The 16,017-nt window shown below is 43.9% G+C and overlaps 1 protein-coding gene across 1 annotated transcript in view; it reads right to left on the bottom strand.

Annotated features, from left to right (window-relative positions):
- LOC119461479 (relaxin receptor 2-like) overlaps positions 1 to 16,017 on the bottom strand; it is a 222,061-nt gene that overhangs the window by 54,331 nt on the left and 151,713 nt on the right. Inside the window, 5 exon segments of the mRNA XM_037722807.2 lie at positions 1,706 to 1,777; positions 2,212 to 2,280; positions 13,569 to 13,640; positions 14,303 to 14,374; positions 15,871 to 15,942. Of these exon segments, the coding sequence (XP_037578735.1) occupies positions 1,706 to 1,777; positions 2,212 to 2,280; positions 13,569 to 13,640; positions 14,303 to 14,374; positions 15,871 to 15,942 (357 nt within the window).

Genomic DNA, 16,017 nt, shown 5'->3' with positions numbered 1-16,017 from the left:
TAACAATAAATTGCCTAATGCTAATCAGGATTTATAAGGCTAATTAAGATACCTTAGGCATAAATAGTATTATTTATGTTAAATAATTATTCCAGAATATTTGCCACCCGCCGCGGTGGCGCAGTCAGCTAAGCCATTGCGCTGCTGAGCACGAATACGCGGGATCGAATCCCGGCTGCGGCGGCCGCATTTCGATGGAGGCGAAATGCAAAAACGCCCGTGTGCTTCCGTGTAGTACACGTTAAAGAACCCCAGGTGGTCAAAATTATTCCGCAGCCCTCCACTACGGCGTGCCTCATAACCAGAACTGGTTTTGGTACGTAAAACCCGAGAAAGAAATAAGAAGACTATTTACCTGAATTATATCTATAATGAAATAATTAGGACTGATTATTAAATAATTGACAATATTAGTTAACAAGCAAAAGAAAAACCGAGCAAACGTCGCGCTCATACGACAAGACGCGTTTGGACATGTCAGAGACGTATCCGTACAAAATGAGTGACAGAGAGGAATGCTCACGCACTGACAAGTTGCACTAGGGACCTTCTGCAGTAATGATGGCTGTACTAAATCGTGGCGGCGGGACGGCCTCAGCGCTTTCCTTTATTGGCTGAAATGTGCTGCCAGAATGACAAAGCAAGCACAGAGCCCAAGACGGGTCAAGCTAGGAGTGCCTTGAATTTCGTGGTTATACATCAGCACTAAAACACGGAACACGCATTACTGATCATATTTCCAATATTGTTGACTGTCTTGTGAAGATAGTCCTAATTGAACGTCTGCTTCAACCCACTGAGTACGTAGAAAGAAATGAGGAACTGAGTACCTATCAGGAAATCACTACGCATTACAGACTGAGCAGGCAAGCTTTGCTGGCGGCAGACCACCCGCTCAGTAAGAACGATGTAGCATGGCGGAAGCTGCAGACAGGGGTCTTCCCAAACCCCGCGCTGTGCAGCAAATTCCATACGGAAATCTTCAAACCACAGTGCAGTTTATACAAAGAAGCAGCGAAGATGGTCCACATGGTGTGGACGTGCGAAGCAATATACGACAGCCCAAACACGATAGAATCCTTGGAGGCCTTACTACGCAACCCGGACAGCAAGACTCGACGAGAAATCATCAGCCAACCTCTAGCTGCCGCCGAGTCCTTCGGAATCCCGGCCGACGGATACAGGCGGTGCGGAGGAATACCATCTTCTGTGTCGTTAATTTACTGGTGAAAATAAATGTTATTTCTCTCTCTCTCTCTCTCTGCATCAGCTCCTTAGAGAGCCTTGAAAAGCGCACGTGGCGGCCCAGGTTACGTTTAAAAGCACGAGCAGTATTCACTGCATTTAATTGGTCGTGCAGCCTCTTCGTCCCGCGTGACCTCGGCACCAGCGAAATAGAAGTTTTTGATGTAACACACTTCCAGACAGCGTTATATGTAGGGTATATACAACGTGGTTCCCTGTTAGATCATCAGTATCCAAGGGCCCCTAGTTGCTATAGGGTACAATTATTGGCTTCAGTTATTGGCCTTACGCATATATCCATTTCTTGAAACAAAATATTGAAGTTATGGTGAAAAAATACTAATGAAGGTGCTTGGGCTACGAGTGTATACTCCTGAACACGTGCGCCCCCTCGGTACACACACGCACATAGCAAGAGTTCCGCGTATGCCAACGACAGTATTGAAGATGATAATCTCACAGTGATTCGATGCTGGTGAGAGGCCAAAACGTATCGTCAGCCATGACGTCGATCTTGTTGCCTTCCAGGTCCCTGCGAGAAGCAAAGACAATATCAACTATAAAAGAGTACAAGTGGTTGACCGTTTTTAAGGAAATAGTCATTTTTGATACTACAGCAGGCATTCGAAATGCGCAGTTCCGAACTGCAAAAACCACTTATAATGTAAATTTTACTTTCATTGCTTTTTAATGAAAATGTAGCTTTACTTTCTATTGCGCCATTTGCATGATCACTGTCCTTCTGTATCCAGAATGTTACAGCATCTGTGCGTCACTGCAATATTCACATGCCATGCAATGTTCTGACCCATACGCAGGGTGGTCACACACCTACATAAGAAAAAGGATAACTTGCTGCGCTAGCTACATCACCTCGAATTGATTCCCTTTTACACTTTTACCTACTGTGTCCATTAAAACACATTTTGAAAGTGACGATAAGAGTGTCTGTGACAAATAACTTACAGTGTTCGAAGGCTTCCTAAGGCAGTGAAAGCCCCAGTCAGGTCAGTCAGCTTGTTGTAAGCCAGGTTCCTATATGTAAGGAATAGACGGCGCAGTTCTCATTGCTCTGCCCAATAAGATTAGGAGTTATGTTACGGGGTATCGACAGGAATGGGGGGAGGGGGGGGGGGGTCATGCGAGACTGCTTTCCAAAACTGCGACCTCGGCGGTGTGGCCGCGCACCCCTCGGTAACTCATGGACAAAATTAGGTATCAAAGATGACTCGCTGGTATACATACTATAGACCAACTGGAACATTTTGCTGAAATTCCAGTAGCGTGCGACAAAGCGTGTAGGTTCCCACGGACGTTTGAATATATTGCAACAGAGCCTATGAGACTTATATTTCGTTTTGTTTCTGGTAACAATTTCTAATTGTTCATTGTTGAACCTTCTTATAATGAACAGGCTTATGCGCTAAAAATAATTCGATATATCAGGTAACTTTGTATAACCGAAATCGCGTTTCAACTAGCCGTTGTGGGACGTCTATCATGTACGAATTCGTCAAGTCCAGTACCGAAAAGAATCCATGAAAAAAAATCACCTATTGAAGAACCAAACTAAGCGTATTAGGCAGTAATTTGCACCTCTGTCTTAAAGTGTTTCTCAAAATCACTAAGAATGGCGCTCTCAATTCAGCCAGATTGTGTTATAGACCTGTCCCAGTCTGTTCATATAAATGTCAACACAATACAGGCATTGCAAATCTAGCACAGAAGTGCGTCATAATGTGTCGGGCAAGACGGTTCCTCTGCTAGCAGCGGACATATCCGAGTTCGGTACATCCAACGTCCAATGCATTACGAGGGTTACATGAGAATCGGCCAATATGTTTCGCGTGCCCAGTATATGAAATATTTGCTTCATCCGGATTTGTTGTACTCGACATTGCCTGTACTTTGTTCTTGTCGCCTGGTTGCTTGCCAGAGCACCGTCTTCTATATCGTTGCCCTGGCATTTACGCGATGACGACCACCTCACCACGATGACCAGTATCAAAACGATGAGCGCCAACAAATGCATTTTAGGCCTGGCTTTTCTCGCGAGCATTGGTGCCAAAAATACTGCTAATGCATTCGCGTTCTGGTACTTAGAAAGCAATGCCGATAACAGATTCTCACGGCTATTCGATGTCTGAGAGGCACAATTTCATACCAACAAGCATTCGACTTCATACAAGTAAATGTGTTTTCGCAATTCAAAGACGTCGTTCAGGAGCGGGAGCCGAACATGTAACGACACTTTTCACCACAGATGTATCAAGCCAGAGTACGTGTTATACCTTTATCTGTATGCTAAACAGTGCCTGTCTTGCGTGTTTGTCTGTGAAATAATTGCAACATGCTTACGTTTCCAATAGTATAGCGTCTGTTAATCAAGACAATTTGCACCCGTGGCGTGCGGGCACATGTGAACTCCCTTAAGATAAGAGAGTGCGAGACTTCCTAGAGGAGTTTCTCCTCAGTGAAGCTGTAGTTATATTACACGGCCTCTAACGAATTTTAACAAAAACCGCCAGGAGCCTATTAGGTGCGACCAGCTTTTTTTAGCTGTTTCGCTTCACCAGCTTACGATGTACTAGGTAAAATAAAAATGAAACGTTGATAGGTTTGCGTAAAGTGTTGTACATACCTAACTTGGCGAGCAGAGACTACTAAAACATCAGAGTGAAGCCAACTTGCTTCAGTCTGCTGCTTTCCTAGTATTTGCGCACAAATTTTGAACAGTAGCTCGTAGTAGCAGTAGCTCCTTTGTTGTACATAGCAGCCCGTATTGCTTTCTGAGTAACCATACAGCCAGGAAGATAATATGTCATCATCATCATCAGCAGCAGGAGCAGCAGCATCAGCAGCAGCAGCCTATATTTATGTTCCCTGCCGGACGAAGGCTTCTCACTGCGATCTCCAATTACCTCTGTCTTGCGCTAGCTGATTCCAACTTGCGCCTGCGAATTTCCTAACTTCATCACTCCACCTAGTTTTCTGCCGTCCTCGACTGCGCTTCCCTTCTCTTGGTATCCATTCTGTCACTCTAGTGGTCCACCGGTTCTCCATCCTATGCATTACAACGTAGTTCATCATGACAGCGCCATATTTTGTCGTCTTCTTCATGTAGAATGAATAATATGTACTGTATACTTATTTCTTTTACAGAAGCGTCAAAGTTCACGCCTGACGACGCCGCCTGACGCCTGACGAATAAATAAATAATAAATATATACAAAAACGTACGTCATTTCAGAGGTCGTTACGACATTATTCACCGTCGCCTTGCGCGACTGTGCGTTCCGCTAAGTTTGTGCGTCCCAGAAAGCTGTCTTACTATTATAATAAACCACTGTCCAGTTTTCCAGTAAGTCACGCATTCTTTTTATATGCATGCTATAGAAGGGAAGATGCGAAAGGACTATTAATCTCTCACTTATTGAATTTTCGCTCGTGATCATTTGCTTTAAAATTATAATGAACCACTCATTTTTGTTCACTGCAAGAGCGGCTGAAACAGAACACTAACGCCTCTGCTGTTGTCTTATTATTATTTTTTGATGCAGAACGGCATAACGTTACTCCTTGTATTCGCCTGCGCGCACCCGCCCTTAATAGCGTATCATTAATAGCGGAAGAAAATGTTGTACCTATAACTAACGGTAGTTTAACGTGACAGCGCCATAATTTTTTTTTATTCTTCACGACGCCTGATCCCGGCACTCCCATTTACCTTTACCTGAATTTCCTGCGTCCAATGTTAAGGTGACGTTAAGTGAGCTGGCTTGGGTTTTCAGTTCTTATCTAGACACAGGACACTGTTCTTTTTTCTTTTTTTCTTTTTTGTACGCTTGCGCCTAATTTTGTAGTTAAATTTTCCTTTCCTAAAGACTCCGTTATTTGCGCCCGCGAAACCCAACAGAAGCCGCATAACTTAAGTCTAAGTCAGGAAAACATTTAGAACTAGCATACGAGATACTGGCCCTAGCTCAGCCTTTTGATTGCTAAAATGCCGCCACTTTTAGCGCTTTTCGTGGTGCGTTTATTTCTGTACAGGTCAAAGTTATACGAAACGAACTATCATTTCCAAACTCGGTCTTGCTTAGCCGGAACAGCGTGCAAAGGTTGTAGCTCGTCTTACTTCTCTTATCGCTAAACGTAATCTCTCGCCCTCTTTCTATACACTGGCGCATTCCTACTACAATCGAGCGCCGTGGCGTAGAGTAATCAGTAGTGGTGTATCTGAGTGGCATTCGTTACGAGCCAGTGGCAGACGCCATAGAGAAAGCCGTGAGCCCCAACTGCACTTACTGTCGACAGGCGCTGACTGCCTCAATTAGGCGAAGTAATTTTGTTACCGATTAATAGCTCGAGGTGAGCGGTTTCTGCAGTCAAGTCACGTCGCGGGGACAAGTCGGTGTCTTCCGGATTCCATTTATATATAGACCTATGCTATTACGTTCACGGCGAGGTACCAGAAAGCCATCATAAAGAACGCGCTTCAGTAGTGTAGAGTAGGCTGCGGCGATGTGGCGAATGGACACGCCGTCCCAGGGTTTCTTTCTTTCTTTCTTGTGAACTACAACATGGGTTTTCTCACTTAAGTTTCAGGTATATTCCAGTATAGACCGTTTTGTCGGTGAGGGGGAACGTAGCCTCGAACCAGCGCGCCGCTCGCCTCCTCGCATTGGTATGTGCGGATCACCGGTTCCCCCAGCGGTAGCTTGCAACGGTAGCGATGACATTAAGAATTAGTGCGATTTTAACGTGTTCCGTCTGTCAGTGCTGCACGTTAGCTGCCGAAAGTCAGCTAACGTGCTGACTTTCGCTAACTCTGAGTAAATGACTCAGAGTTAACGGGCTACTACTACTGCGCTTTATTCGGCTGCAAACATAACTTTCGGAAGCGAGCGTGCAGTGCATCTTCAGCCGTGGCGACTTCGTTGACTCCGCCGCTGAGGTTGCAGACAAGCGTCCGCTTAGGATTGCCAGCCTAAACAGACGGGACTTCACGCCATGAGCCTCGTCGCGTGTATGTTCTGTAGATGTTGTTTCCAGTGAGCGCACGGCGACTAACTCGACACCCATGATAAAACTCGGATATGAACGAAAGGTGCGTATTCGAGTCGGTCAACTAGTCGAATGGACGAAGTCAACTATTTCTTCGTGCACCCACGTTAAACTTTATCTGCTCAATTGTGTTCTGAGATTATCATGCTGGGCAACCAAAGTTCGGGTGAAAGTTGGCCGGGGACGTGTTATGAAAACAGTACGTGCCGAAGAACAAAATGAAGGTGTATCGTTTTTTGGTAGTGTAACCAAAGCCATTCCTACCTTGTGTCGGTCATCCCGAGTTCGCACTGCTCTCCCGTGCTTCCGAATCTTGCTGGCAAGCTGTCTGGCCGACGCCGCGCATCGCGCGCTGTATTACCCGTAATACTTGAAAGAACAAAATTGCTGTTAGAGAGAGTGGTTTGTTCGTTTTTCAGCTCTCACGAGTCGGTGAGGCGCCCTTGCTCAGGCACCGCTCCGACTTAACAAGTGCGTAGGTTTCAACGCTGGGTTTCAAGTGAGTGGGTTTCAACGCTTCGCGTGCGTCTGGTTGATCGGGGAATATTCGCGGTTACTGGTGCCAGGTCGTTTTATCGAGTACTCCGTGTTAACGGCCTTCCCGGTCGAGTTATTTTACAGCTTTTTATTTCCTGTGCCCGGGTACCAGGTAAACAACATTTAACACATTGTACCGTGAAACATTTGGAAGCAGGAAATCTACGAAAACATGTTTCCTCGGTGCTTTGCAAGCTACTTACTTGCATTGGGATTCACGCTGGTGCGGCAAACGGCTTGGCAGACGGAGACACCTCTGGATTGTTGTCACCTGATAAACCTGTCACCCGTCAGTCCAAGCTGCATTATTGCTGCATTCCGCTTCCCCTTTATTTAATGATCAGCGGCGTCGGAGCCAGCTGTGGCACGAGCGCGAGGCGAGCTCGCTCACTTTTTCAGTACCTCGTACCTCGCAGCGAACCTTGAACTATAAAGAGCTTTCACCTTAATGCTTCCCGAAATGTTTTGAAAATGCTCAAGCTGCTTTCGTATCTAGTGTTACTATTACAACATCTTGTTATCGCTTCCATAGCCGAGCTAATTGTGGGTGATGGTAGCTAAAATATCTTTGTACTTTTATGTCAATATAAAATTTATACCTTTTAACTTTTTGAAGGCATATCACTCATGCATCACTTCAGCAATCACTGTTCTTGGCTTTCTGTTTGTGCCCCTGGCGCCATGTAAGATGAAGCCGACCAAAATTGCATTGAATTATGTCTGTTCGTTTTGGCCAGTTTGTTTCTAAAGCAAGTAACGCTTTGTATGACAGAAAGGGTGTAGTAGGCACGGGTTATTTATTTATTTATTTATTTATTTATTTATTTATTTATTTATTTATTTATTTACTTATTTATTTATTTATTTATTTATTTATTTATTTATTTATTTATTTATTTATTTATTTATTTATTTATTTATTTATTTATTTATTTATTTATTTATTATTGCCAAGTGGTTTGTGACACCCAGCACATTTCACGGCGAATGAAAATAACATGCAGCGTATCCAGAGGCAGAAAAAGGTGGGGCTCAGTTTAAACCACGGAACAAGTGTGACGCAAGGTGCACGTGAGTACTTGCTCTTATTCCGAGAGTCTAGTTAGTATTTATGGCCACGTCCTTCGCCGTTTTCTCTGGCAGTATGGAAAAAAAGTGGGCAGAGCCGCTTCCAGAACTTGCAGCTTGCAGTAGAAATCCATCATTGAAGGTCCAGTTCTCGTTAAAATTTGCGAGACTAATGAACACTAATGAAGTCGCCCCTAAAAAGTCTGGCAGGCAGTGCGTAATTGCCGTGCACAACATAGCTCTCCCACGTTTCACCACGTTCATTGTTAGTACAACAGGGACTAGAAATTTCCTGCATCAAGCAGCAGCGTCGGCATAGTTATTGAAGGCAGCTGCAGTAGTCGGTGAATTTTGAAGGCTATCTTAACTGACGTTCGGTGAACCCACTACGCAATCTTTGTACACTGAAGCCGACACCCGATGCGCAATCATTGTCGCACGGGCAGTTGCATTAAACAGAATAAGGGGCATATCAGTTCTTAGGAAGGTGGACAAATCCTGGCTTTTTTATATGTGTTTCCTTTGGAGCTTCGCGAGCTGCCGTCGAGTGAATCATGAACACAATCACGAAGACCCGAATCCCTCAAGAGTTATTCACTGGCACAGTCGTCTAAATACCCAATAATGAGGCTGTGATATACATACGATGTCGGCTTTATTAGCCCCTCTCGTGAGGCGAGACAGTTGTTTCACGACTCGAGTGCAAAATGAAACACTAGCAAAGCCGTGCAATACAAGACGTGATATTGAACGGAATTGCTAGTGTTTTATCTGGTACTCGAGTCGAGTCATGCAATAAAAGACGTGATATTCACAATAGCGTTTTTTTTTTCAGACATTAGGCGATCCTTCGACACAGTCAGTCATGCTCATATATTGTGTGGTCTGCTAGAACTGGGAGTCTCTGGAAGGACGCTACGGTGGATATCCAACTTCTTGAATGGCAGATCAATATTTATTCGAACAAGCGAAGGAAAAAGTTCCTGTCATAATCTTATTCAAGGAGTCCCACAAGGCAGTGTCTTAAGCCCGTTTCTCTTTAACTGTGTAATGGCGGATTTACCACGGAGACTTCCACCTGCACTACACTACTCTATATATGTGGATGATGTTTGTATTTGGGCCTCTGGTTCATGTGCTAGTCTTGTTCAATCAACTTTGCAGGAAGGCCTAAACATTGTGGACAAATTCTTAAAAGAAAGAGGAATGGAGCTGTCTTACAGTAAGACGGCTGTGCTACCCTTTACCAGAGGATGCCCAAAAGACTTTCAGCTGTGCCTTGAGGGGCAACGTTTAGATCTAGTAAAACAACACAAATTTCTGGGGGTTATACTAGACAGAGAACTTTCTTGGAATGCTCACATTAAAGCACTCGAAGAACAAATAAACTCAACAATAAATGTTCTTCGCCGCGTAGCAGGCACGACATGGGGAGGGTTGGTTTCTTCCCTACTGAAAGTACATAATGCACTTATAAAGCAAGAAATAGCTTATTCTTCACCTGTTCTGCATGGAATCTCCCGCTCATCTGAAGAGCGACTTCAACGATTCATAGCTAGGAGCCTTAGAGTATGCTTAGGTGTTCCCCGAGCAACCTCAAGTTCCTTAGTAATTGTAGAGGCACGTCATCCTCCATTCCCTATTATGAGGACAGTTGAAACCTGCCAACACTACTTTCGCGTTTCATTGCAGCGCAAAAGGCACCCACTAGCAATTACACTTATTGAGAGAGACAGGGCGAACATCAATACTGTGATTCAGGTGCAAAAGAATCTATTACCACAGAACGAATTTTTGATCTCAGATATTTGCTGCCCACCTTGGCGACTTGTCGCACCAAAAATTGAACTTTCGGTTGACGGAATTATTCGCAAACGAGACATATTTATGCTAGCAGCCCAACAACCAGCGCTGTACCGAGATATACTTTCGGTACGCTGGATATATTCAAGCGTATACAGACGGTTCTTGTCAAACAAATTCTTCTACAGCTGCCTTTGTCATTCCAGAATGGAACCGAATACAGACGTTGAAACTGTCTCACACGACATCATCAACTACAGCAGAGCTTTTTGCAATATTGTCTTTGTTACGATACATAAATTCAACGCAAAAAGGAACCAATGGGTCATCCTTTGTGACTCACAAGCAGCTTTGTCGTCACTTCGTGGTGGCATCAGCAATTCCCAAAACATGGCGTTAGTTTATGAGACACTAAAGGAGCTCACAAAGGCAAGTGAGAAAACTCGCACAATAATGTTCCAGTGGATACCTGGCCACTGCAATATCCCTGGGAACGTTGGGGCAGATATGGCTGCTAGACAAGCGCATATTAATACCGCCACATACGGTCTCCCTCTAACGCAAAGGGAATTGCGGCACATACTAAGACAGATCTCAGTCCGTGGTTGCAAAGCGGCATGCTTTGATCAGAATTCGAAATCTTCAGATTTATTTCACATTGACCCTGCGCTTCAATTCAAAATCCCGTCCACATTGAATACAACCAGAGCCTTTGAAATACTCATTCACCGTCTGCGGCTCGGTACCGCGCACACAAAACATTTTCCACAAAAAACTTCAAGAGCTGATAGTCCGGAATGTACTTGTGGCCACGCGGATGAGGATGTGCAGCATCTTCTGTTAGAATGTCCGCGACACGACACACACAGACAGCGTTAAGCACGCGATTCAGAGACGTTAGACCACAGGTCCTACAGCCTCAGGAAGATATTAGGTCCTTGGCCAACATATTCATTGCAAAGACGAGCGTTAATGACCCTCCAAAGATTTATAGAAGCGAGCAATATTTTCGGAAATTATTAAACAGAGTGTTTATCTGTGATAAATCCCTCTATGGTCAATTCGACACCTGGGTTCATGTACTTTCATTTGAATCGAATTCATGCTATCTTATGTGCCGTCATTTTAGTATAGATACGTGAGTGACTTTGTGTTTATTTTAGTGCACCTATGTGACTGAACTTTGTGTGCCGTTTTTCTGAGTGCACTTAAAGTTTTAGTGTGGCATTAGTGTACTTATGTGACTGGATGTTGTGTTTAATTTAATGCACCTTTGTGACTGAACTTTGTGTTGCTGTGTTTCTGAGTTGACTTTCAGTATTAGTGTGGTTTTAGTGTACTTATGTGACTGGATTTTTTTTGTTATTGTGATTTGGAGTTGAGATTTATTTTAATGGGTGTAGGTTAATTCTTTTTCTTTCTTTCATACCTCTATGTGAAAAGGAATAGCCGGCGCCAATTAAAGGCGTCAACATCTCCTAAATACCATATAATAAAAAAGACGCGATATTGTAATTACATGATACCACAGTTGGGTCCCCTCAAAGGTATGTGCACGGGCGCCTGATTTTCCCGATTCATGTAACAGGATACGCAGCGCAATTTTTATAAGTCATGTATCTCTTTTTCAACGCACCGGCTACCTAGTCTAAAGACAAACCGAACTGCAAGCTAAGCGGTGCACGATTAAGGCAATAACTTTATTGGATTTCACTCACATCACAGAGTATAATTACACAGCATGGACAATCTATGCTAAACAGTTCGGTAATCTTCACGCTTTTCGAAAATTATAGCTTCTTAAAATTAAAAATGCGCACGCTTTATTTCTAAACTCGTTCAGCAGTGCGAGTTTGTTATGGGGTGCACATGACAACGTCATTTACATGCAGCTATGATGCACTGAAGGCACGCGGGCAGTCACATTATCTGTGTCTGCCCGCGTTTATTGCCGAGAGGCAAGTTACGTGCAGAACGCCGGAGGATTATGACAATCATTAACTATTATATCTAAAAGTTCTAGGCCAGTGCTCGCACAGAAACCACTCGCAGAAGGCTTTATTCGTGCTACGGCCTTCTTCCTGAAGTGGACGTATAATAAGGTGGCGAAGCTGAGCTTTCCTTGCTATATTAACGACTCGCCAACATGCCTAGAATAAAGCGGATGTGTACTTTGCATCGACTATCGTTTTAGACTACTCGGATGGCGCGATTCTCATGTCTGAACTCCAAGCTGACTCACCAGCTCCTGAACAGCGCCGTCACTCTAATAGATAATTGATTATCGCTTCGGAAAAGAGCTTCACATTATTTTTATATCCCGAGCCAAAGCTTACAAATTACTCCCTCCCTTTATGCCCATTATGACACTAATTATTCTGGATATTTTCTAGAAGAAGTGGTTTAGCCCGACTGAAAAGTTTCATTGCCATTTCCCCTAAATTTATGAGAAAGAAAGAATCACATGAAACGGTGGTGCTCCTGAAATGTTCAATGTGTTTTGGCATAAGCGCACTAACAGGTCTGAACTCCCCATTGCTACATGGCCACCTTAATTTCTGGATTACATACTGCGGGAGCCCACGCCCTGCTTAGTTTAGGCCTTTCAACAAATTGAAAGACGAAGGAGCAGCCTAATTACCTCCGTGACCTGAAAAGCACTAGGCACCTTCTTGTCTCATTTTTAATGATTAGAACTCGTTTTTGTTCGGTTAACAATATACGGTGCTGTCAAATAGTGCTTATGGCAAATCCAGCACATATTTCCATGCCTCCATAACTCTGCAATATTCTCTTACACTTAAGCTTGCGCTCAATAAAAGCGATGCCGAATAATTAATAGAAGCACGGGCTAAATTGTGTTCATGCGGTAAATAATAATGCGCTCATGCATTTTTAATTGTGTGTTATTCTGTGGTTTAAATTCTTGTGCCTATGCTTCTTATTAAAGTTGTTTACACTGGTTTCTTACTTTGTCGAAGTTCTTTTGTTTTATGACTTGGCATTGGTGTTTTTTTTTATTGTACCGACTAAAAGAAGTCCCCTCTACGGTTTCTAACACAGTAACGGAGGCGCTCCGACGCGCCGGATGTAATATATTTGCCCATAATGAACTTTTCGACTCCCCCTGCAAACTAATGACCGTGCACTTCATTACGCACTCAAGCTCGGGAACAAGTTCGCTCTAAAGACGGCACCCAGCACCATCACGCTCATTGAGCTCTCTGACGCTATTACCGCTGACAGCATCTGCAGGTCTCGTCAAGTTAGCAGAGTTTTAAAAGCCCCATCTACGTTTCTCACATACTCATATACAAAGCATGCTGTTCTACATTTTATGTACGAAACTTTTCCCGACAAAGCCACAGTGGTTTCTCCGAGTCTGAAGAGGAGAAGCGAATGTACTTAGCTCTCGCATGATCCTTACCACTTCCGGTTAAAAAACGAAACCAACCAGACTCTGTAGCATGTTTATTACTTTGGTAAAATAGACGGCTCGTTATCTCACAAAGTTCTTCGTCCGCTGCTCTTGCCATTAGACTCTACTAATTCGCTTGTGTACCGATGAAGGACACGAATAAAACAAAACGAATGAAGTACTCCAGAAAGGATCATTTGCCAAAAAGCGATCAAGCGCTAGATCGTAACCCGTGAGGAAAATACAAAAAACAACGTCAGTGCGGGATTTCTTTTTCATTCTGTAGCATTTGTTTCCCAGGTTGGCTAGTTCATTTTGCCAAAGAAGGATACGAGAACAGAAATATTTCGTGGACAAATCTTTTTTTTTTCCGGGCGAACATTAGAAATACTAACGCTTGCAAAAGCTCGTCGAAGTTGCAGACGATACTTACAGTGTTCGCAGAGAAACAAGGCCCGTGAAATCCTTCGCTGACAGGCGCGCAAGCTTGTTTCTTGTTAGAGACCTGGAAACCAAGCAGAAGTGAGGAATCCCAGCACAACAGCACACTTCGTATTCTTGCTACACCGCTGCAGCAGGGTTCTCAGTACACAACCTCCATTGGAGAGTTTCAATTCAGGACTCTATAACCGAGCGATCTAGTTATGCATCGCACAAATTGAACATGCATGCATTCATTTGTCTGTAGTGTCACTGCCTTTTTTTTTTTTTTGTCTTGAGCCATGCATGCACCATGTATGTTTCACAAAAAACACGTCAGTTCGAAATTCGACTACACGAGAAAGCTTATTTTAAATCCTTGGTTTTACGTTCCAAAACCACGATATTATTATAAGGCACGACGAAGGGGGGGGGGGGGGGGTTCCAGGTGAATTTTGACCCCCTGGGGTTCCTTAACGTGCACCTAATATACGGTACCCGGGTGTTGGTGCATTTTACCGCCATCGACATGCGGCCGCCGCATCCGGGATTTGATCCCGTGACCTCATGCTTAGCAGCCCAACACCAAGGCCAGTAAGCAACCATGGCTGGTAGATTACTACCTTACAGCGAAAACGTCCGTTAAAGAAAAATTATCGTGGTCTGGGCTCTTATATTTCTGATGAATACCGCTCACGAATATATTAGGCCACAATTTGAAACCTGCTCTGATTGTGAGCTACTTACAGAACCTGGAGGCGCTTTAGAGGCTCAAATGCATGTGGTTGAAGGAATTCAATGTCATTACCGTCCAGCCACCTGTAAAAAAATTAACAAGAAAAGAAGAAAATAAATCGGTAACTTTCGATATAAGCATTGCCAGCTTCAGCGGCGCATAAGCTTTCTTTTCATCTTGCTTTTTTCTTTCTGGACGCAAGAGGTGCTCTTAATGCATAGTCCCGTATTCGCGTGTACGCCCACGCGGTTCTTTAGTGTATAGTTTAATCAGTGAATTTGACCAAACAAGTTTTCTGCAGAGAGCACACTAGATCCTCAGAGCATCACAAATGTCTGGCGGTGCAATTACAGTGCTATATTGCTTAACATGGTTATTCGGCTCTTTTATTCCTTCATTCTCCGTTCCAGATTGTCCTAAGCTTCCTGCTAAAGCCGAAGGTAGATTCACGTTCTTAGTATCTCACTGAACGTCTGAAAAAAATGAAATTCTTGAAACATAAGCACTGAATTCTGAGGTTTTGGCTGGATGCGTTCGTTACAATTTTTTTTGTTGTTTCTATTGTATACGACAAGATTCAAATATATTTGTTATGGTAATCATACGGAGGCGTGTGCGCTCATAAAGAGGGCTACACTGTGTTGACAAACGCGGAATGCGTTTGGCTGGAAAAACGACGAAGCGAAGTGGAGGGGCACCGTCAACGCTACGCTCAGCCGCCTTGGTGGCGGAGCAAAGGTTCATTACGCAATGCTTTCCGCGACTGCAGGCAGGAGCGCTATGCGCAGGCACAATATATATATATATACCAAAAAAGATCTCTGCTTTTACGTGCCAAAACCACGATACGATTATGAGGCACGCCGCAGTGGGCCACTCCGTATTTCCGGCCCCCTGGGATTCTTTATCGTGCACTCGATGTATACGGTACGCGGGTGTTTTCGCATTTCACCCACATCGAAATGCGGCCGCCGCGGCCGGGATTGGGATCCCACGCCCTAGGGCTTAGCAGCTTTTGCAACTGACAGATTTTAAGGCTCTACAGGATTTGCTCGTGTACGGTGCCTTGAAAAGTTGCTTGTGAACAGTAGCTGTTCTTGTATTCTGATAACTTTTTTTATATTCATATGTACGTTTACTATATATATATATATATATATATATATATATATATATATATATATATATATAGTTTCTTTTATTTGTGCCCTACGTCTTGCCAGCTAGGATTGTGGGAGAGCCAGCCCTTCTCGTGGCCAAACTTCCGCTGTTTCACGTCTAGGAAAAAAATCTTCGTAGTGCGTTTTTTTGTTTGCTTTGTAAAGGATTATAGCGTCTGAAAGCTCCACGTAATCTTGGACATCATCATGACACTATTGGAACTCGGTTCGTGGCACGCGCTTTAAAGCCGAGAGTACGGAAACCTCTTTTTGTGTTTTCTTCAACGCCACCTTCAGTCGTTATAATATTCCAGCGGGCCTCAAATACGCGAGCTCCATGCAGTGCGCGCAGTGTTCGAGCCACGTCGGAGACGCGAAGGTACGACAGACACGTCACAGGTGCGTAACACAGAACTCACAGGTGCGTAAGGTTCTTCGGATGAACGAGCAAGTCTCCACGTATCTCTGTCAGCAAGCAGCTCCTCAGGTCTCTGTTTTTGAAGGTACGTGCAGTATAAACACAAAAAAGTACATATAATCAATAAGAATGTACTTTTTTTCACGCG

This window comes from Dermacentor silvarum, chromosome 8, assembly GCF_013339745.2.
Source record: "Dermacentor silvarum isolate Dsil-2018 chromosome 8, BIME_Dsil_1.4, whole genome shotgun sequence".
Taxonomy (NCBI): Eukaryota; Metazoa; Arthropoda; class Arachnida; order Ixodida; family Ixodidae; genus Dermacentor; species Dermacentor silvarum.
Note: the sequence above shows the minus strand (reverse complement) of the source record. Positions and strands in the feature narration are given on the sequence as shown.